We start from the raw sequence: 21,126 nt of genomic DNA, 5'->3' as shown, positions 1-21,126 counted from the left end.
AGTCACTTGTGAAGAACCAATGTAACCTGTACTCCTAATAACCAGTTTCCCTTTTCTTTTTTTTTCTTTTGAGATTTACACTTTTAAAGTATGCAAAATGGATTATGAATTATCTGTGAAGTAATGATCTGTCCCCAAGTTATTAGCTTACATAGTCAAAAAGCTTAAACTCCAATCTGAAACCCAGAATGATTTTTTAAAATACGCAATCCAGTTCGGTTGGTTTAATTGATGGTATCCTTATCTAACAGATATGTATAAATGTACCTTCTACTTCCATTTTGTAGGTTCCTATTCTCAAAAGTTCTCAACAGCTGTCCAGGGAAATTCCCACAGGCCATCATCATCACTTTATCCTTCCTGCAATGGTTATCATTTTATATTGAAGCTGGGGAAATCCTTTTTATCTAGACTAAGTGTCTCCAAGCATAACAAACTGAACACAGAATGCGCATAGTGTTATGCAATGAGTAACATTTTCTAAAACATTTGTATAGCTTATTTCAGGACTATTAGTTAATTAACTTCTCTTTAAAAATATCCAAGATCTATTTGCCAGGTTAGAAAAGAAGAAAGCAAGGATGATACTTTGTTGACTTACCAGTGTACATACATAACCTCTGTATGTTTTCATTGTTTACATTTCCTTGAATGAAAATCAAGAGTGTACCCCAGCATTTCCCCAATTATCTTCCATTTTACAAGGTTATTAACCATAGCAATAAGCATTATGGTCAGAGACATTTCCGTGGTGAAATAAAGAAAATGACAGGCTAAACCCTATGTGGTGATTTGAAGTATGTCCACATGATGTTTGGTCCTCCCTTCAAAGGGCAGAGCCTAGTTGCCCTCCCGATGTTGCCCAACTTAGTGATTCACTTCCACCAAGGAGAATAAAAGTGGAAGTGACTAGAGAGGCTTCGCAAGCTAGATTATAAGAAGTATTGCAGCTTCCTGCTTGCTTTCACCTTCTCAGATCACTCATTGTATAGGAAGCCCCCTGCTCTGTCATAAGAACTCCTGGAAGGGCTGTGAAGGGGTATCTGTGGTAATGCACTGAGGCCTCCCACCAACAAGCATTTGAGTGAACCATCTTTTTTTTTTTTTTTTTTAAAGATTTTATTTATTTATTTGACAGACAGATATCACAAGTGGGCAGAGAGGCAGGCAGAGAGAGAGGAGGAAGCAGGCTCCCTGCAGAGGAGAGAGCCCGACGTGGGGCTCGATCCCAGCACCCTGGGATCATGACCTGAGCCGAATGCAGAGGCTTAACCCACTGAGCCACCCAGGTGCCCCGAGTGAACCATCTTTGACATAGATCCCCCTGCCCCAGTCAAGCCTTCAGATGACTGCAGCTTTGGTCAGCAGTTTGGCTGTAACCTCATGAGAGACCCTGAGCCGGGCCACCCAGCTAATCATTCCCAGATTCCCGATCTTTAGAAACTCTGCGAGGAAACAAATGTCTGTTTCAAGTTGCTAAAGTTAGGGTAATTAACTAATACAGATTCTTTATGCTTTGGGTTACAGTCCTCGTTGTCCCCAGTAATGGCATGGCTTAAGCAATGGGAAAGTCCTTAGCTTGCTGGTGGTAGTTGTGGATCTGCAAATTTTTTGACCACAAAGCATTCTTTTTCCCCCCAAAGATTACCAATGGGTAGTGCTTGACTAATTATTATTTTTTTTAAAAGATTTTTTATTTTATTTATTTGAGAGAGAGAGACAGTGAGAGAGAGAATGAGCGAGGAGAAGGTCAGAGAGCGAAGCAGACTCCCCATGGAGCTGGGAGCCTGATGTGGGACTTGATCCCGGGACTCCAGGATCACGCCCTGAGCCGGAGGCAGTCGTCCAACCAACTGCGCCACCCAGGCGTCCCTTGACTAATTATTTTTGAGTAATGCTGACCTAGAGCTTTGTGTCCTCGTAGTCACATTAACAAGAGATGAGATCCACCTAGTTAAGTAACAGTTTCAGGCAGTCAACTTAAAAAATTTTTTTAAAAAGCCCTGTGACACTTGGTTAAGTAGGGTGTAGAAGTCCAAAACCTTCCCAGTCTTTGATCTCCGGTGCATATCCTATAGGGTGGAGAGGGGACTGCTATGCTTATGTGGCAGAAAATGACCAAGTTCTGATGAAGTATTTTTCTGCTGAGAGTCACTGCCAAAGTAATTCATGAAAATTGGAATAACTTGTTGTAATGTTGGTCACGTTCCATAGCTGATTGTAAGAAATTATCAAACTGCAAATGTTAAACAGCCTTTAAAATTCAGCCTTGTCATGGGAACAGCATTCACAAATTAATAGGAAATGTTTTTTTTAATTCCTACACTGAAACAGCTAGAGCCTTATTTTGGTGAAGGAAATTGCTACTTGGATTCAGATGAGATAAGACCTTTTCAAGGGAGACTGTACCACTGCACAGGCTTCCTTAGAGAACACACTGGGAAAAGCTCAGAGAGGATTTACATGACTCAAAGGGGAAAGGGGTTTTGAGAAAGTCTTATTCCTTAGGCCACTAGCCTTCAAAATAGAGACATAATTAACACATGGCAGATGGAACTGCTTCCTCTCTGACCACTACCTTGGTTACAATGGCTGCCCATAGATGAGCAGTGTAAGAATTTTGGACCACAATGTCAAAAATGGCTTTAATTCTCCAAATCTAAATTTAATCATGGGAAGTTTCTGTTTAGCACTGAATCAGGTCAAGTTAACTCAGGAGAAATTGCAGGCAATGTCCCTCTTCTCATTCGTCAGTTTCATTCCTTTGATTTGAAGAAAAGTTCCTCTGTTGCCATTCTCTCACAACATTCCTTAGCTTGTGGGAATTTCTCGATTTGTCTATATTTAATGAAGTGTTCACCTGTTCCTTTTCTTGGAGTATGTGATTTCCTCTTGGTTGGCATTACAATGTCAACCTACAACATATACGTATACCTTGTGTACATATACAATGTGGGTAGAGGTCACTTATGCTGCCCAACATCTCACAATGTGTAGAACATGCCCCACAACAAAGAATTACCCAGTCCAAAAATCAGGAGCACAGAGGCTGAGAAACTGATCTAGTTAGAAGCCATATTGTTATATTTTCCCAAGGGGTGTATTGTATTTAGCTGTTGATCGCTCTCCCTCAATCACAGTTAGTATGACTTTGAACTTCCTAATTCAGCTATTTTGTGACGGGTTTACCCAGTTCGCTTCACTTTGCAACATGTAGAAGCCAAAGAAAAAGCTTTAAATCTCTCCAGCCTGTACCGCAGCTGTATCATTTCAAGGCATACAGTATTTCTGGTGTGTCTTCTGTGGCCATTTCAAATCGTACACCATTTTATTTTTTTTTATTATTTTTTATTTTTTTAAAATATTTTTAATTTATTTATTTGACAGAGAGAGATCACAAATAGGCAGAGAGGCAGGCAGAGAGAGAGAGGAGGAAGCAGGCTCCCTGCTGAGCAGGGAGCCCGATGCTGGACTCGATCCCAGGATCCTGAGATCATGACCTGAGCCAAAGGCAGCGGCTTAACCCACTGAGCCACCCAGGCGCCCTCGTACACCATTTTCAATATTCTACCTGAAAAAGAAATGTGGAATGCAGAATAGTGATCAAATATGAAGGTGGAGCTGGCCCTAGGAAAAGTTTGTTTTTAAACAAAAACTATCAGTGAGATGGATTCCATAAACTCTTACATGGTCTGTGAATAGACTCCTTTCTTGTTCTTAACCTGCCTCTACAGAGGATCATGTCATAGCCAGCCTCCTCGTGAGCCATGTCAAACTTGGCTGACCTCAGCGTGCACCCAAAATTCCAGACCTATCATCTGCATATTCAGTCTATAAAGTTGACCAATCTGTACTCAATTTACAATACACAAGCCAGTAGTTCGGTCAAGTATCAGAGGATAAGACCACAAAACTTCTGCTCTCCAATTCTTTTTTTTTTTTTTAAATATTTTATTTATTTAATTGACAGAGATCACATAGTAGGCAGAGAGGCAGGCAGAGAGAGGGGGGAAGCAGGCTCCCTGCTGAGCAGAGAGCCTGATGCGGGCTTGATCCCAGGGACCCTGGGATCATGACCCTGGGATCATGGTACCCCTCAAAATGTAAATCTTGAGAGAACTGGCAGCTGGGGGTTCATTTTCTGGGCTTTACTCTGTACCTAGTACAGGAGCTTCTGTAGTCGTGGGACCCAGAAATTTGCCTTTTAAAATGCAATTTTCAGGTACCTGGGTGGCTCAGTGGGTTAAAGCCTCTGCTTTCAGTTCAGGTCATGATCCCAGGGTCCTGGGATCAAACCCCGCATCGGGCTCTCTGCTCAGCGGAGATCCTGCTTCCTCCTCTCTCTCTGCCTGCCTCTCTGCCTACCTGTAATCTCTGTCTGTCAAATAAATAAATAAAAATCTTTAAAAAATCCAATTTTCTAGTTATTCTTAGAGATAACTGAAGTCTGTAAAAGCATTTTTGCTCTGGAAATTTAAAACATTACTAAAGCAGATACCCAAAAGATGGGCACACCAGTCATATTGTTTTGACCTACGCTGAAGAGATGCTTCCGCTAAACTAAAATTGGGGCTCGCCCATGATCTTATATCTAGAACTGATACCAAGAACAGTCATGGAATCCACTGTAATATTTTTGTAGGGATATTGTATTCTCTCTTCTGCATCTCTCTCTGCTACCTATATGAAGCCCCAAATCAGACTTTTACTTTAGAACTCAGCTTTAGAGAGGCTTTGTTTTCATGAGACGTGGATATACTTTCTCATCATGGACAATGAGAACCAAGTCATGAATGAGGGTTTTACTTTCCACTTGGGCTTCCTAGAAACTGCGAGCCATGTAAGTGGCTCTGAGTCATCACTTCTGTATTAAGATTTCTGTGTTTTATTTCTTACCCTGGATCTGACCTTCTATTCTAGGTAACTTCAATAGTTGTCATGAAAGCAGAGTCTGAGACAGGGATTCAGATGCACGTGGCATTTAGGAATGTGCCCTCAGGAGAAAGGGAGGGAGGGAAGCCAGAGAGGGCAGGGGAAGGTGTTAAGCAAGAATGTGGTTTCAGCTGGTGTCTGGCCTCCGCGTGGTCCAGCAGAGAGCTCTGGAGTGTAAGTCGCGGCACAGACTTAGTCCTACCTCAGGGAAGGATGGCTGCATTATGCTAGGCACATGTCAGTTATTGGCTGGGTGTTACCCCATTGTGGTGGGTGCTGGCTAATCTCCCAGTGGTGGCTTCTGATGTGCAGGTTACTCTCTAGAAAAGGGGGTGGCTGTGGGCTGTTAGCACCTAAAACTCAGAGCATCCGGATATGGGGCCACCAGCTCATATACTGGGAATCTGACCCAGGCACCAACAGGTGCCATGTCCATTTTCGTTTGTATTTTTCTGTTTTCAATCCACATCTTAGATTTATTTCTCCTTTTCAAGGTTAGAGGGTAGCCTGGGAACATAGGTTAAAATTAGCAGAACCAATGAAGTTGTGGAGGCTTGGCTAAAATAAAGTACAAACATGTATATGCTTTGCTTATGAAAACCATTTATCATAAAGAAAAAGGTAGTGTGATTACTGTAGTACCAACCTGAAAGCAATGCTTGATTCATGTTTAGGTTGGAAAGGTCTTAAGACCTTATGTAATTTATATGAGAGGGTCTTCTGACTTGCAGTGAAATAATGTCTAACCAACGTATATCATTCCAGACTGGGTTAACGTTTCGAAGGGGGACTTTTATTTAACGCTGTTGACGATGGCAAGTAACTTCAGCTTCTCACTACGAATATGCAGCACCTCTCACATGAGCGATTCCCACATTCATTTCTCTACCTGAGATGCCTGACCTGAGAGCATTTGGCACCCTAATTGCCCACTGTGGGTTTTCACTTTGATGACCCCCACGGATCCTTTAAATTCAAAACATTATTCTCCCGTTGAATCTTCCTCCACTTTCTCCTGGCCCCATGTTCCTGATCCTAGGTAAAGGGGTGGAGGCACCAGCATCTCCCAGTGGCTCTCGTATGGTTTGGACCCGAATCCCTTCCCCAGGGGCCACTGCAGAGTCCTCTGCCCCCCTGCCGTGAGCCCGGCTCTTTCGGCCCAGCCTCTACCCTATTACCATTGGCAGAGCCATCATCAACCTCAAAGTAGAGATTGATTCACATTACTCCCTATCTTAAAGCCGGAAATGTCTTTCCAGTGCCAAATCCAAAATTCTCAGCTAGGTATCACCATTGCTTCTGAGGAGTCTGGCTCCGGCTAAAATCCTGTGTGTGGTCTTTTAGGCCCCACCACAGGCAGTTTCAAGCCTTTGCCTGGCAGGCAGCGTGGGAGGAAGCGGCCCTTCCCAGAGCCAGCCCACCGTGGTTTTTCAAGGAAGTAGCAGGCAAGGGACTCAGAAGCTGGCACCTCCAATTGGAGGCCTCCTTCCTGAAGCCCCAGTTGAGATTTCCACTGTTAGCCCTTCCCTCTTCCTTAGCCTCAGCCTCCCAAGGCCATACAAAGGCAAAAGCCTTTTCATCAGGGCTTCTCGGCACTGAGAAGCTTCCCTCTCTGTGTTGCGTGTCACTCTCTGATGCGTGGACTGCTGTCTCCCAGAGAGCAGACATTTATTTGGCTTAGTATTTCCAGTAATTGGCACAATAAAGGCTCTTGAAAAATGTTGACTTGGTAAACCATGAACAGGGTAATATTTTGTTTGTACATACAACATAATCGTTGAAGAGATTTGTACACTTGGCTAGTCGACTGGTATGTATCTAGAACTGGCAATATTAAACTTTCTCAGTGCATGTGTAAAGTCTGATTTTCTGCACCTGACTGAGAAAAAGGATGGGTTAATTAGATGTATTGACTGTATCTTGATACTTTATCTTTCCAACTCTGACATACTTGGGCAATGATAAAATTTGAATCGGGACCAGACGTGGCCACTGATGTTCATTTTAAAAAAGTTTTTTCTAAAAAAAAAAAAAAAAAAGTTTTTTCTTTTTTTTAAGATTTTATTTATTTATCAGAGAGAAGATAGAGAGAGCACAAGTAGGCAGGGTGGCAGGCAGAGGCAGAGAGAGAAGCAGGCTCCCCGCTGAACAAGGAGCCCGATGTGGGACTCCATCCTAGGACTCTGGGATCATGACCTGAGTCAAAGGCAGCGGCTTAACAGACTGAGCCACCCAGGCGTCCCTCATTTAAAAAATCTTAAGAAAAATCATGAAACATAGAGCCTGATGTCAATAATAATTAAATGTATAAAATATTTTTAAATTGAGAAGGATAAAAATCCATATGCTTCTCCCTATGAATTGTACAGTGTAAGAAGAAATACCAACTACAAAAGTCAAGCATCAACTACGTGGAAACCAATGTTTATTCTGTGAGTTAATTTCAAAATTATACCATGTAAGTGATTAATATTCTCTGCTGGATACAGTTCAAAATGTGCCCAATAATGGATTTCTTCCCAGACTGCTTATAAATTTAAGCATGAGAAAGCTGAATTTCATTTGGCAAGGAGAAATAAATGTGTATTTAGCTCTCTACTAATAAGAGGCATCCGCTTACTAGTATCGACAAACATATTTTACAATTAATTTCTAAACAAATTTTCAAGATTATAATTGAAAAGTTTAGATGACATCTATTGTGAGCCAAAATTTGGAAATGAAAATAATGAAACCCTGGCTTATAAGGAGTAAGTGTATGACAAACTGATTGTCTCTCTGAAGAATTGGCTTTGATTTTTCTATAGAATGAGTAACCAGTACCAGCTTGTAAGTAAACAGAAGTAGTAACTGCTCTCTATTCCCCATTTACTACTAACCCAGAAGATGAGGACTGATGTTTGTGGAGCAGGGAGAATTTAGGATACTTACACAGAAGTGTACATCAGACTGTTACAACTAATCCCGTTTTTTTTTTTTTTGAATTTTATTTATTTATTTGACAGAGATCACAAGTAGGCAGAAAGGCAGGCAGAGAGAGAGAAGGAAGCAGGTTCCCCGCTGAACAGAGAGTCTGATGCAGGGCTCAATCTCAGGGCCCCGGGATCATGACCTGAGCTGAAGGCAGAGCCTTTAACCCACTGAGCCACCCAGGTGCCCCCTCACCCATTTTTATATTATTTGTTCACCATGAACTTTTGGAGTACCTGCTATATGTACTCGGCTAGGATCTGGAAATAAAAATAAATGTGTATTTAGCCCTGGCAAGCCAGGGTGCCTGGGTGGCTCCATGGGTTAAAGCCTCTGCTTTCAGCTCAGGTCATGGTCCCAGGGTCCTGAGATCGAGTCCCACATCAGGCTCTCTGCTCAGTGGGGAGCCTGCTTCCCTTCCTCTCTCTCTGCCTGCCTCTCTGCCTCTCTGCGATCTCTCTCTGTCAAATAAATAAATAAAATCTTTAAAAAAAATAGCAAGCCAACACAAACGTATTCTAGTGGGGAAGGAAAATAAATAAGAATCATGATGACTACCTAATCATAAATCGAGGGACAATAGTGGGATTTCATACAGTATATTATGAAGGTACCGGAACTGGTGTCAGGGAAGGCTTATCAGAGGAAGTGACACTTGAGCTGGTTTCTGAGGATGAGTAAAAGTTTGTTGGATGAGAAAGGAGAGCAAGCATTCCAGGCAAAGGGGAGGACAGCAGCGCTACGTGATCAAAGAAATGCAGTGGGGCTGGGGTACAGAGGAATAGGGAGTGATACAAGATGAATCTGAAGATGATGGCATAAAGTGGACCAAAAGAAAGCCTTGTAGGCCATTTGAGGTCTTATATAAAATTGAAAGACAATTAGTGGATTTAGACTGGAGAGTAACACAATCAGATATGCGTATTAAGAAAGCCCACTCTACCATCAATGACAGGAGCAGAAAATGATGCAAAAACAGTCCAAGGGAGTTATATGGCGATGGCTTGGATAAAGGTAGTGGCTGGGTACAAATCCCAGGCATTCAGGATGCAAGTGTGTAGGGCTTTGGTGAAAGGTGGGTGTGGAGTTGAAGGGGAGAGGACATCAAGGATAACGCCCAACAAGATGGAGAAGTAGTGCCAGTGGTTGAAATAGGTGGCACCAGGAGGGCTGCGTCTGGGGAAGATCAGGAGAGTCTTGGATATGCTGAAATGCATTTGAGAAGTAGAGATATCCAATGGGAACTGGCTAGATGGATAGATGGCTTCGAGAGAAACAAGCCCAAGAGTCCAAAAGAGAAAGGATACAGACAAGGCAATAAGAAATATTTTGGAAAGGAATGACTGATAAAAAGAAAAAAATAGTTGTAAATTGAGACACAGTGCAAATACTTTATAGTGCTAATAATAATAGGGAAAAGCAATGGTTTTATGAATATTAGAAATAGTAACAACTGAGGTTTAAAGAGCAGAGTCAAAACTCAGTGTCCTTGGAACTAATCCCTGTCTTTTGGGAAGGCGTCATTGAGATCTGGGTGGGGAAGCGTCATGTATGAAACCAAAACTGGATAAACCTTTGTGGTGGGGTGGAATGAAGGAAGCACAGGAGCTTATGAAGGTTTCCCCTTATTAAGAAAACCAGAGTAAGTGAGTTACCCTCAGAAGTCCCCATTGAAAGGAACCAGGTTCCATCTTGGAACTAACACATGAACAAGGCCTGTGTTACTGGCCTGTGTAAGGCCAGTAAGTTTCCATTTATAAGGACATTTAAGTAAACTCATGCTGGAGCAAAATCATATATTAACTTTAATGGAATTATGAGTATTCAAATAGAGACATCTTTTACTTTATACAAAAGCATATTTATACTCATACTTTAATAAGGAATGCAAACCACAAATAAGTTACGATTTTACTAGAACAACAAATTTTTTTTTTAAAAAAGGAAAACAATATAAGTTGATCTAGGTCTGTAGTTCTTAGGCATAAATAACTATCTCTAGGCTTCACAATGGCTGAATTTGTCTTTGTTTTTGGTATTTCATCTAAAGTTTCCTTTAGTCTGCTTGAAACTCTAGCCTTTAAGATTCAAAGAATTCTACACATTTTTTTTATACAAAGTGAGGTGGGGTTTAGTCTTTCTTACACATCACATGGTCCTTAGAATTTGAGAAAGAAACCAAGCTGTACATCCAGACTGCTCCCACTTTATTGACCACTAAGAAACAAATTATTCAGTTCTCTCTTGGCTTTAGAAGTTTTACTTCTTCCTGCATTACAAAAGTGAAATATTATTGAAAAGAGGGTGGATGACATTAACTAGGTAGCAAAATATATAGATTTGTATAAGAAATTCAAAGAACTGCAAAATAACCACTTTTACATTTAATAGCTATAAGGTAGAGGATTCTTGTCAAGAATCCACATCTAAGATTTCATATCAAAGGGTTCCTGATCCTTGTTCATTCTAGTATTTTCTTTTTTTTTTGGATATTCTTCAGGGCAAAACTATTCAGGCTTAAAACTGGTCTGATGAAAAAATAAGTTCACTAGAAAATTCTAGACCATGTCAAAAATCTGTATCCACTTTCTCTTCACAGAAAGTAGACACATTAAAGCTTGAGGAAATAAAATGGTATAATACATAGATTTTCTTAGATTTTCCCCAATTTTGAGGATAAGATTGACAACCAGGTTTAGTATATATACGGAGCCATCAAGGTGCTTAGGGATGAATCAATACATTTATGCAAGATACTGATAAGGTATGTTGTTCAAACATCTGGAGTATGAGGTCTAGAAGATTAGTTGGCAACTGACTTCTCTGGGCTTTGACATTGCCAGGATTTTGGATTGTTTTTTCCCTTACAAAAAATATTCGGATGCCTGTGTCTGGCATTCAGACTACTTCAGTGTCAAGACAAGGTCTAACAATGATAAAATAAGATATTAATATGTCTTAATGTAATAGAAACAATCTTGGAATTTACATGCTATTTAAAATATCATATTGCAAAAGGGAAAGGTCCAGATATTTACTTTTGATTAACAGTCACCAAGAAGAACATTCTGCACATATTTAACAAGGGTAGTAATACTGCATCAAAAATAGTTCTTGAATATTGTGAACGAAGGCGCCACAGAAAACTCAGCATGAAAAGTGACATCCTGGAGTTCTCCTTGGCTAGAATCCCATCTCCATTCTCAGCAGCAAGCAGGAGACTCAGAAAATGCTGACTTTAATTACAAACTTTATTTGTCAATACAATTCACAGTTTATACATGGTGCATTTCACCATATGAACTTTAACAGTTATCGAAGAAATGGGTGTAGCTTTCTTTCTAAAAGAGCCTCACTTTCTAAAATTTTGGTTAGAATTTTTTTAATTATAAAAAGTAACTTCAACAAGTTAACTGAATATTTACATTTCTAGCTTAAATTTAAATTTTGGAAAATAAGCATCTATTTAGATGGTTTTGTTTTTGTTTTAAAGATCCTCAGTTTATTTTGTAAGTCCCTAATCTGAATGCCACTTATTCAGATATTTCCACCACCCTCGCCCCCCCCCCCCGGATAAAAGAAATGTTTGAAATTGTATTTGGGGAAGTTATCTTCTTTCTGCATTTGAAAAATTATATATACAAAGTACAGCAGATCTAAGTATGAAAATAAAAGAGAGTAGCAATCTACTAGGTGCCTTTAATGAATTTCTTCTGAATCTTGGAAACATCCAAAGAGTTACAGGATATAAAACTCAACTAAAAAGGGTTATCAGCCTTTTCTATCTAAAAAAAAAAACAAAAAACAAAAAACTCTCAAGATTTAAATTGTGCTAGAACAGCTTTTTCTCTAACGTCAAAATGAATTATGCCTGCAGTCTGCGTTTTTTCCCATGTGCAATATCACAGTGATCCCAGTTTTAACTTCTGCTCTCATGCTCAGTCACAGCTCCAGGGGGACACCCACACCAGGCGAGGCTGTGCCCAACTCCAACTACAGCATCACCCCCCGTCTGGCAAAAGTCACCGAGGGAGAGGAACATCGGGTAAGTCTTCCACATCACAAAAGCAAATAGGTGCTGGCAGTATAATGTTTATTAGCAAATGGTTGTAACACATTATTGTGCTATCTTCTTTTCTTCAGAACGGTAATTCACACCAGTTGTCTTAAATCACCTCCAGTAAGATCAGTGTTTAACAGATTTTCTTCTGTCAGAGCATGTGTGTGTGTGTGTACACACAAATATGTGTGTGTATATATATATATTATATATATATATATAGCGCATTTTATATATATATATATATTTTTTTTTTCCCCTTCTGCTTCTGCCTTTTAAGGTGTAGTGATGAATGAATGATAACATCCAAATACTGCCAGGAAAAAAAAAGGGACTGTTTGGAGCAGCCAATTTTACCACATTGGAAATAATTACACTGTGTATATGGGGCCATCTGTGCACCTCATTTCTTTGCAGTGCCTTTAACGCTAGAATTTCTGAGTGTTGCTTCAATGTCCATCTAATTTGGCATCTATTCCTTCTTCGGGCATCATCATTTCAGTGTACACACTGTTCCCAGCAAGGTATGGTGTTCGAACGGGAGTTGTGGGATAAAGGGTTGCAGAGGTGAGCCTAGGGGTGGGGCTGGGAAGGAGAAACCACACATTAGCTAGAGAGGTTCTGTTTCTTCGGAAGATAAGGCACTGACAGATAATTTCTTAGGTAAAAGGCTGCATAAGAATCTCTTGCCATTTACAAAAAGAAACGTCGTCATCCATAAATGGTCCGTATCTAGGCTCAGTTAGGTAGACCCTGAAAAGTTAAGGACTGATCCCTCGAAGCTACATGATTACCAGAAACAATTAGAATTCATTCTGAGGCCTTATGGCACGTTACGAAAAGAGGGAGGAAAACAGTCTGGGCACAAAAAGGCATCAGACATTGCTTGTTTCATTCCACTTGCCGAGGAAAGTGGACCCGCTCAACAAGCATCATCGAAAAGATAGTGCTGGCTCAGAATTCCAAATTCTCTCGATGGTAGATGGCCGTGATGGGTGTTATCTATTATTTTTCCCCCCTTTGGAGCTCATGCACAATTTAAAAAATGCTACCAGCAACAGTCATAAAGAGCATATAGAAGTCCTCACCTATGGCTATGCCTAAGGTTCTTCAAAGAGAGGGTTATTTAATGTTCTCGATAACAGCAATTTCCTCGCCTGCACAGTGTGGCGTCAGTCCGTTCAAATAGATACTCTCAGTTTTCAGTAAGGGAGGCAAGACATCCCTCTCGCTGGCGAGGTGATTCACAGACAGGGTCCTCCTGCAAGGGGTCAGCTCTTGGTTGTGGTTGCCTGCAAGCTCCGCGGACAGCTTCCGCTTGATGGAGGTGGCGCGCTGGAACTTGTCGTAGATCTCCACGCTCAGGCGCCTCCTGGTCTCCTTGAACTCGGCCGTGACGTTGGCCGTCCACTCAGCGGCATGGGCTCTGAACTCTCCCACCTGGGGCATCGCGCAGAGAAAACACAAAGAGACACCCACACAACAGTCAGCATTTTGTGTGCTTTATCCTCGGATCATTTTACTGTCGTGTTTTACACAAGAAGACGGTAGCCCTTTGTGATACGGGAGGTCTGAGAATTGGAGTAATTAGGCACGCGGGCCAGGCTGACACTCCGCTTTCTGTCCACAGGGCTCTAAAAATTAACCTGTGAACTCCCTGCTCTCTGACCCGGCTTATATTACAGGTACTAGGTGGGCTTATTAGTTTGTACACAGGTCGCGCCATTGAACTTCTGCAGCTGCACAATGGCAATCTCGAACTTTTCACAATGTTCTGCGTTACCTTTTTCATCCATAATTTCAAGAACCATTTGAATGTAGAAAAGGCAGTGAGACACAGTAGGGGAGCGCAAGCCTGAGTCGAAGCCTGGAGTGTGAGCCCAGGGGACCAAGCTAGTTCTGGAAGCCACGCCGTGTGCTCGGGGCGCAAACACAGGTTTGAGAGAGTGGAAGTGGTGTGTGCAAGGGCTCTGTGTCCAAGCCCACACTGGTCAGTGGGGAATTCTCTGTCTACTAACTAAGCAGTAAAATATTTTGTTTCTGCTTTCAGAGAAAGCAAAGGAATGAGAACTGGCAAACCCACTTGGAGGCCCATTTGGAGAGTAAGTCCAAGGAATAGTTTCTCCATGAATGTTTGTGCAATCAGTGAAGTTACTCAGCCTGTCGCGGCCGCCACTTCCTTGGGCGTAGCACAGGCGTCTTAGGGCACACACGTCTTCTCTGTATACAAACTGTACTTTCTGCCTCCTCCGTTTTGATTATCACTAATACCTTTAAAAAAATGGTCTTCTAGTAAACATGGTTTTGCAAATGGCTTTCCCTCTTAGCCAATTTTAGTCATTTTTTCCTCTTAGTATCCATTATTCTGCCTCCTAATCTATATCAGCTGATAAAAACAGAGGCATGTGGGGTGACTGCCTCCAGGCCCAGATCTCTCATTCACATTCTGTGCGCCCGCTGGCGAGCAATTTTACCTTATTTTGAGCTTCCAATTCCTTATCTATAACATAAGGATAGTAGTAATCAATTTCACAGGAGAAACAAGTGATGTGTGTGTGTCTTTAAAATACAGCGACTACTTACGACAATGAGCCTGGAGATGGTATAGCTTGCTAAGGGTGCTTTGAGAGCTTAATGGAGAGTTCCAGATATAGATTACGTGATAGAGAACTGAAAAAATGGGACATTTCCCCCTGCAATGTAATTCACAGGTTCTAAGCACCCAGAGAAACCACGGTCTGAGGTCTGTCTGCAACTCTCCCCAGAAAGGCAATGGATTACTTAACTCCTGAGTTATACAGATCTTTAAGTCATGAGGTGCTTTGGGTGTGTTGAAGGCATGCATAAAAGATAAGGCTGAACGAGGGCGCCTGGGGTTAGTGAGTTCAGTGTCTGTGTTTGGTTTGGGTCATGATCTTAGGGTCCTGGGATCAAGCTCCCTGCTCAGCAGGGAGTCTGCTTCTCCGTCTGCCCCTCCCCAGCCTTTGTGAATGTGTGTATGCTCTCTTCCCTCAAATCTTTTTTTTTCTTTCTCTTTTTAAAGGTACAGCTGAATAATTCTCCTGTGACCAGATACACTGGGAGATGTATTTCACCAGTTAAAGGAAGGCCAAGGTAAGAGAGTGTTTACGTTTACCTACTCATTATTATAGCTGGAAGAATATTTTAAAATATAATGATGCATTCAGTGTAGAGCTCAGTAAACATTTACTCCTATTAGAGAGGACTCTGGTTATTACCAAGGTCTGTGTCATGGGATTGTGTACAATTCTGTCTGTGTATTCAGTGCCTCTGGTGCTAGGTGTTTAATCAACTTAATGAGGATGATTCTATTACTTCCCCCATTTCACTGAGGCTAGGAGGTTAAAAAAACTTAAGACAGAGTAAATATGTGGTGAAGCCAGAATTCAAACGTGGAAGTCTAGCCTACCCTCTTCTGCCTTGCCAGTACAATCTTATTAATTCTAAGGGCTAAACATGTTTTGGAGGAGCCCAAGGCAAATTCACATCGTATGGAAATCCATCGTATAGCAGCTTACACTAGGGTGAGGACAGACTGCCATGATTTCCTAAAGATACTGGGAGAACAGATGTTTTTCCAGTATTTTCACTAGGGCTACTTCTCTCCATCAGCAGTGGTTATCTGTTCCCTCTCTCGTGCCCTGAACTTTCTATTCTTCATGATACTGGATTTAAGGCATGCAGCCACTCAAACTCCAAGCTTGAAAATAAGGGGGGAGAAACAAAAGAAAAATAAAAATCCCTCAAAAATGAAATCAAGGCCATCAAAATAAAGAATTACTTATTCCTATTCCTTTGGAAAAATTCTGACCTTCTAGAATTGTCCAGAGCAATGTATTCATTGCTGATCAAATAACAATGTCCTAAAGTACAGAACTATTTCTGTTAATGAAGATAAAATTGTATACTCAGACTTGGAAGGGGCTTTCTTGGTTTCAACGCAATTAGAACGTAACATTTATATAAATCAAACTTCCTTGATTGAAATGTTAATACATGTGGTGCTCTGGATAATTACAAGTTAATGCACTAAAACATTTTTATTTCATTGGATTTTTAGGAAAAAAAAAACCAGACCTTTCATTGGCTTGAGGAGTAAGTCCTCTCCCTAAAACTAAGTAGTTTACACCACTTAGTAACAAAGCAGAGGACCAAAAATGAGCAAAAGTAGTGCCTAAAGAATCATAAGGAATGTTCCTGCAGCTCATACACTTGACTCAGAGAAGAGGTCTTCCCCAGGAGTCCAAAAATTCTTGACTTTCACTCCATGCTCTCAGGCCATGTAATCTGATTTGCAGGAAGAGAATGGAGTGCTACCAGCACTTAGCCGGAAGGGAACGGCTCTCATCCTTGTCACAAAGCCAGGGGGACCATTCACTGTCCCTGTTTGGCTCCATCTTCACAGCTGCAAAGGGTTTTGCTGAGTCCCTCCCTCCTTCCCCATCAGTTAATCTCTGGCCCTAGTTACCAAATCAGTACCCTCTCAAGGTATTGCTTTACCATTCAGGCTATTTCTCAGTCAGCTTGGGGTGCTTTCTCTTAGCCTTTCCTTGACTAGCTCTGCTCCACAGGGTTCTCTGGTTCTCAGGGCATTGCAATGGATGACTCCCAAATCCGTGCTTCTAGGTCTAATCTCCCTGCTGAATTCTGTGTCTGTGTAACTGACCGCTGATAAACGCCTTCACTTTGGATGACTTGCGGGCATCTCAAACTCAGCCTCTCTCCAAACAATTTAACTCCACAAACCTGTTCTTACCTGATTTCTTTACAGTGAATAGCACCATTAGCCACTGCTCCTTCCAAGCTGAACTTTAATCATCCTCTGTTCTCCCTCTCATTCAATCTTACATCACATCAGCCCAGAGTCTTGCTGATTTACACCTCCTTTTCTCTCAATTACTTTTCCTTCTCTCCATTCCTGTTGTCAAAACTGTGGTCCTGTCCTGAGCCTCCTAACCAGTCTTTCTGATTTAATCCACTCCCTCCACATGCATTATCCATGCAGCCGCCTGCGTGTCCTTCAATAAACACAGATTGATCAGGTACTTTCCCTTGCATAAAACCATTCAACTGATTCCCTTTTCATTTGGATCAAGTCCAGACTTTCTAAAGTGGCTTATATGGTCTAGGGTCTACCTGTTTTGGCCTTAATCCTAAACACAATCGTTCTCAAAGTCTACTCTTGGGGGGCCATCCTGAACATTTATTTCCTCAAACATGCCACTGCATTCTTCTGCCTTTATTCATTCATTGCTTATTTTCTCTGCTCAGAATACTGTTCCCCAGTCCTTCTCTAGCGCCTACTGCATTTCCTACCTGTCCTCAACTAGACCTCTTCATGGAGCCATTCCCTGCCCCACCCCGCCCCCCCAGACGACAATAGGGTCATCCCAGCAGCCTGTACTTCCCTAGCATTCCTCATCACAGTGTATTCCCACTACAAGTGTAATTGCTCTCCTGGCTTCACGGCAATAGAGAGGCTAAGTCTGCCATGTCTCGTTCAGCTTTCCCAGAACTTACAGTGCACACAGTTGGAGTTCAGTAAGTGTTTGTTGGACAAATGAGTGAATGAATGAATGTCAGAAAACTCAGTCATGTTTGGGAAACATGTTCCAATAAGAAGAGTGTGCTGTGCCTTTTGGTTGACTGGGGTGGGAGAATCCTGTTCCTTTCAGGAGAGAGGCGCAGCCAGGTCTATTCATAGTAAAGGTTCAAAGTACGTTTCCTTAAACTTTTTGGTCTTTGTAAAATCTCCTCACCATTTTAAAAAGTCTATGATGTTACCAATGTCTCATCTTCGGCATGAAGAAAATCATGCCCATCGTAAAGATCATTTAAGTCAAATTCCCTTCTCACTAGCCCCCTAACCTTTACCATCATTCTCACCACTTTGCCTGACAATACCTGACTCAGCCACCCCACAGCCTAGGCTTCACCATTCTTGTAGACTGTCACCTTTAAATAATACTTTTACATTAGAAGAATCACCGACATCTTTGTCAGCAACTGTGAATACTTTTTAAGCATCTAGAACCGACTAAGGTAGCAAAGTCTCATGATTATAGAGGTATTTGCTTCCTCGGTAGTGCTTCCAAGCCCTACAGTTCAGGCCCTCTAAAACATCTCAAATAATACCAAAGAAGGCCCTTGGAATGGTAGCAACATAATTTAAAACCAAGCTTTTGTCACATATTTCAACGCTTTTAGAGCAAATTTTCCTAAATCACTTAAGGTTGACAGGATGGCTTAAGAAAGATGGAAGGTCACTCTTCTAGAAACTGGTAATTTATGAAGTTCACAGGAGGCGTATTTGTAACCATAAAGAATATGTATCACCCCATTTACTCCAGGCAACAATCAACAAGGCAGATTCTTTGAGGGTCAAGATCATTGGCTAACGTCCTCTCAAGCTCATCATTCTTTCCCCTCATTCCACACTGTAGCATTTGGGACGGTGCTTTGGATAGAGTGACTGAATAAAGTTTGGTTTCCTCAAACTAGATGGTAAGCTTAGTGACAGAGAATATGCATCATATTTTCTTCCCATAAAAGTACCCAACATAGTAATCTGAACAAACTAGAGTCTTGCATACGTTGACTGGCTAGGGAGAAATCTGTGACCGTTGACTGACCCAGCTCTCTTCCTGGGTATACATCCTCTCAGGGGCTCTCAAGGAAAGCTGATATTTGCAGAAGTTCTATATCAGTGTGTGTTGGTACAGCCTGAAGAGAAGGCAATTTATAAATCGATTTTACTAATCACTAAAATGTTCATAGCTGTTGATCAAAGTCGGTTAATCCAAAGAAATTTATTCTGGGCAAGAATTTTCACCAAAGGAAAAAATATGTATGAAGATATTCTTTAAACTATATATACATTTTTAAAGTTTTAAAAATTTAATCTCTCTACCCAACCTGGAATTTGAACCCATGACCCTGAGATCAAGAGTTGCAGCTCTTCTGACAACCAGCCAGATGCCTCCAAACCATATATTTAATAGCATAATATGGAGATGAATGAACGTCATTTAAGAAATCAGTGCTTCCGAGAAGTCCTCAGCTATAGAATAAACTTTTCTCCTATTATGTGTTAAGTAAAGTGATAAAATTGTCTTTATTTTTATTAAAACTATGCAAAAGAATGAATGTATATAGGCAGGGGTAGTAAAAGTAACAGTATGTAAAAATAGAAACTGTAGGTTTCAACAGTCACATATAGAATAGCTATTATGGACCAGGCTTACTAATGACTTTCCTGAGTTGCAGAAATTTTTGAATAGTTTTCTTCCTTTTAAATCTCCCTTGATGATGTTATAGTACTATCTGTGCACATTCAAGGTCTAGATACCCAGCCCTGAATGAAGCTTGTGAGGGCAGAGTTCTCTATGGAATGCTCTTTATTTGCTTGACCCATGCATCAGAATCGGATTGTAGGTGCCACTGGGAATTTTTCTTATTGAGATATCAAAGTGAAGAAAAAAGAGATTCCTTTCAGTATTCTTGAAGGAATCTTTAATGTTGCAAAGAAATAAAAAACGAGAATCCATAAGATGAAAAGGCAACCTACAGAATGGGAGAAAATATTTGCCAATCCTATTGTCTGATAAGGGGGTCAGATCCAAAGTACATAAAGAACTCATACAAGTCAATAGCAAAAGACTAATCCAATTAAAATAATAGAGGATCTAAAGTAAGGTTGTATGCCAATTAAACCTTAAAAAAGAAGTTAAATTCTAAAAAAAAAGAGACAATGTTTGAGTCATTATTTCTGCATCTTAACTCTACCATGTTTACTAAAGTATAATTCTTTATACTTGTTTTGTTAATGATTTCATTTCTGAAAACTTCATTCTCTCCACCCCATGTCAATTTTCACCAGAGTGGTCATTTCCTTATAACAGAAAATGTAATGACCTAAAGAGAATTTTCAGTATTCTCAGTGTGAAAAAATTCTTTTTTAAAATTACAGGTCTTTTAAATGGTCTTTATCACTGCGTTTCTAAGGTTATTGTCCTTCAAGCAATTCTGTAAAATTTTTTTCCCCCAGAGAGTAAAGCTGATTTGTGAAGAGCAGTAATTCCTTCTACTTTCCCTTCTGACCTGTTCCTGAGCCGTGCTTTTGGGACAGGAAGACATAATCCTCACCTGACCTTTGATAAGAGAATGGATTCTAGCGTGCATGTCATCTAAGTGTCCTCTCAACATGGCAAAAGTCAGTGTCTCCCCACCAGCTGAAGTTACCTGAAAAACTGCCATTGAATTTTAGCTAATATGCAAGGGCTCTACAATTTTCAACCATTCTGTTGCAGGAGTACTTTTTTTTCTTCTTGTTGTTTGTTTTGTAAAATTCACGAAACAATCACCAAGAGGTTAAATATTATTTAACTCTGCTGCTCAATTTATCAAATGAACTTGTGAAAGTCCTCAAATTTAGGATAATTCTAACCTGAATTACTTATTTACCTTAACTCTTGGTTTCACTTTCATCAAGCACATCTTTTGCCCTTCCATACATTTCTATTACATCAGAAAACCCAGTGTTTTCTGCTTCAGCTTTTCACCTAGAATCATAGCTATCCTACTTCCACCTACCCATGAGCTTTGAAATTCTACATTTACAGAGTTTTGGTTTTCAGATCATTTTTTTCAAAGATTTACTTGAGAGAGATCACAAGTAGGCAGAGAGAGGAGGAAGCAGGCTCCCCGCTGAGCAGAGAGCCCGATGTGGGGTTCGATCCCAGGACCCTGAGATCAGAAGGCAGAGGCTTTAACCCACTGAGCCACCCAGGCGTCCCTGGTTTTCAGATAATTAATAGCTGAGTAATAATAAGAAATTTGCTAATATTCTAAATGTCCAGTTCCAAAGACTGAATAGCTCAGCAATAATTTTTCCAATTACTAGAAGGCAGCTACTTTAGGGTGGAAGTTGGTGGTATGATTTAGAAATCTGGCAACAATGACTTCACTAGTACTTTGTGGTAAGATAGCAATTCAATTTTCTTCCCCCCTCAAATCTCTTTCCACCAATCATTTCTCTTGAATGACTTCCTTCCATTCTCAGTTCATGGACATGGCCATGTTTAGATGTCCTACAATCTCTGGTAGTCAGTTTCTCCCTACAGAACTTACCCTACCTTATCTCT

At 40.9% G+C, this 21,126-nt stretch overlaps 1 protein-coding gene across 4 annotated transcripts in view; it reads right to left on the bottom strand.

Moving 5' to 3' along the window:
- Positions 1-12,222: 12,222 nt before the first annotated feature.
- Positions 12,223-21,126, bottom strand: part of KCNK2 (potassium two pore domain channel subfamily K member 2) — a 235,659-nt gene continuing 226,755 nt past the window's right edge. For 3 of the 4 annotated variants that reach the window (XM_044267202.1, XM_044267203.1, XM_044267200.1), the window contains exon 7: positions 12,223-13,402. In XM_044267202.1, the coding sequence (XP_044123137.1) occupies positions 13,085-13,402 (318 nt within the window). In that variant the 3' untranslated portion in view covers positions 12,223-13,084. The remainder of the gene's footprint in view (positions 13,403-21,126) is intronic. The other variant, XM_044267201.1, reaches the window with a different exon arrangement.

Source organism: Neovison vison, chromosome 10 (genome assembly GCF_020171115.1).
Source record: "Neovison vison isolate M4711 chromosome 10, ASM_NN_V1, whole genome shotgun sequence".
NCBI lineage: Eukaryota > Metazoa > Chordata > Mammalia > Carnivora > Mustelidae > Neogale > Neogale vison.
Note: the sequence above shows the minus strand (reverse complement) of the source record. Positions and strands in the feature narration are given on the sequence as shown.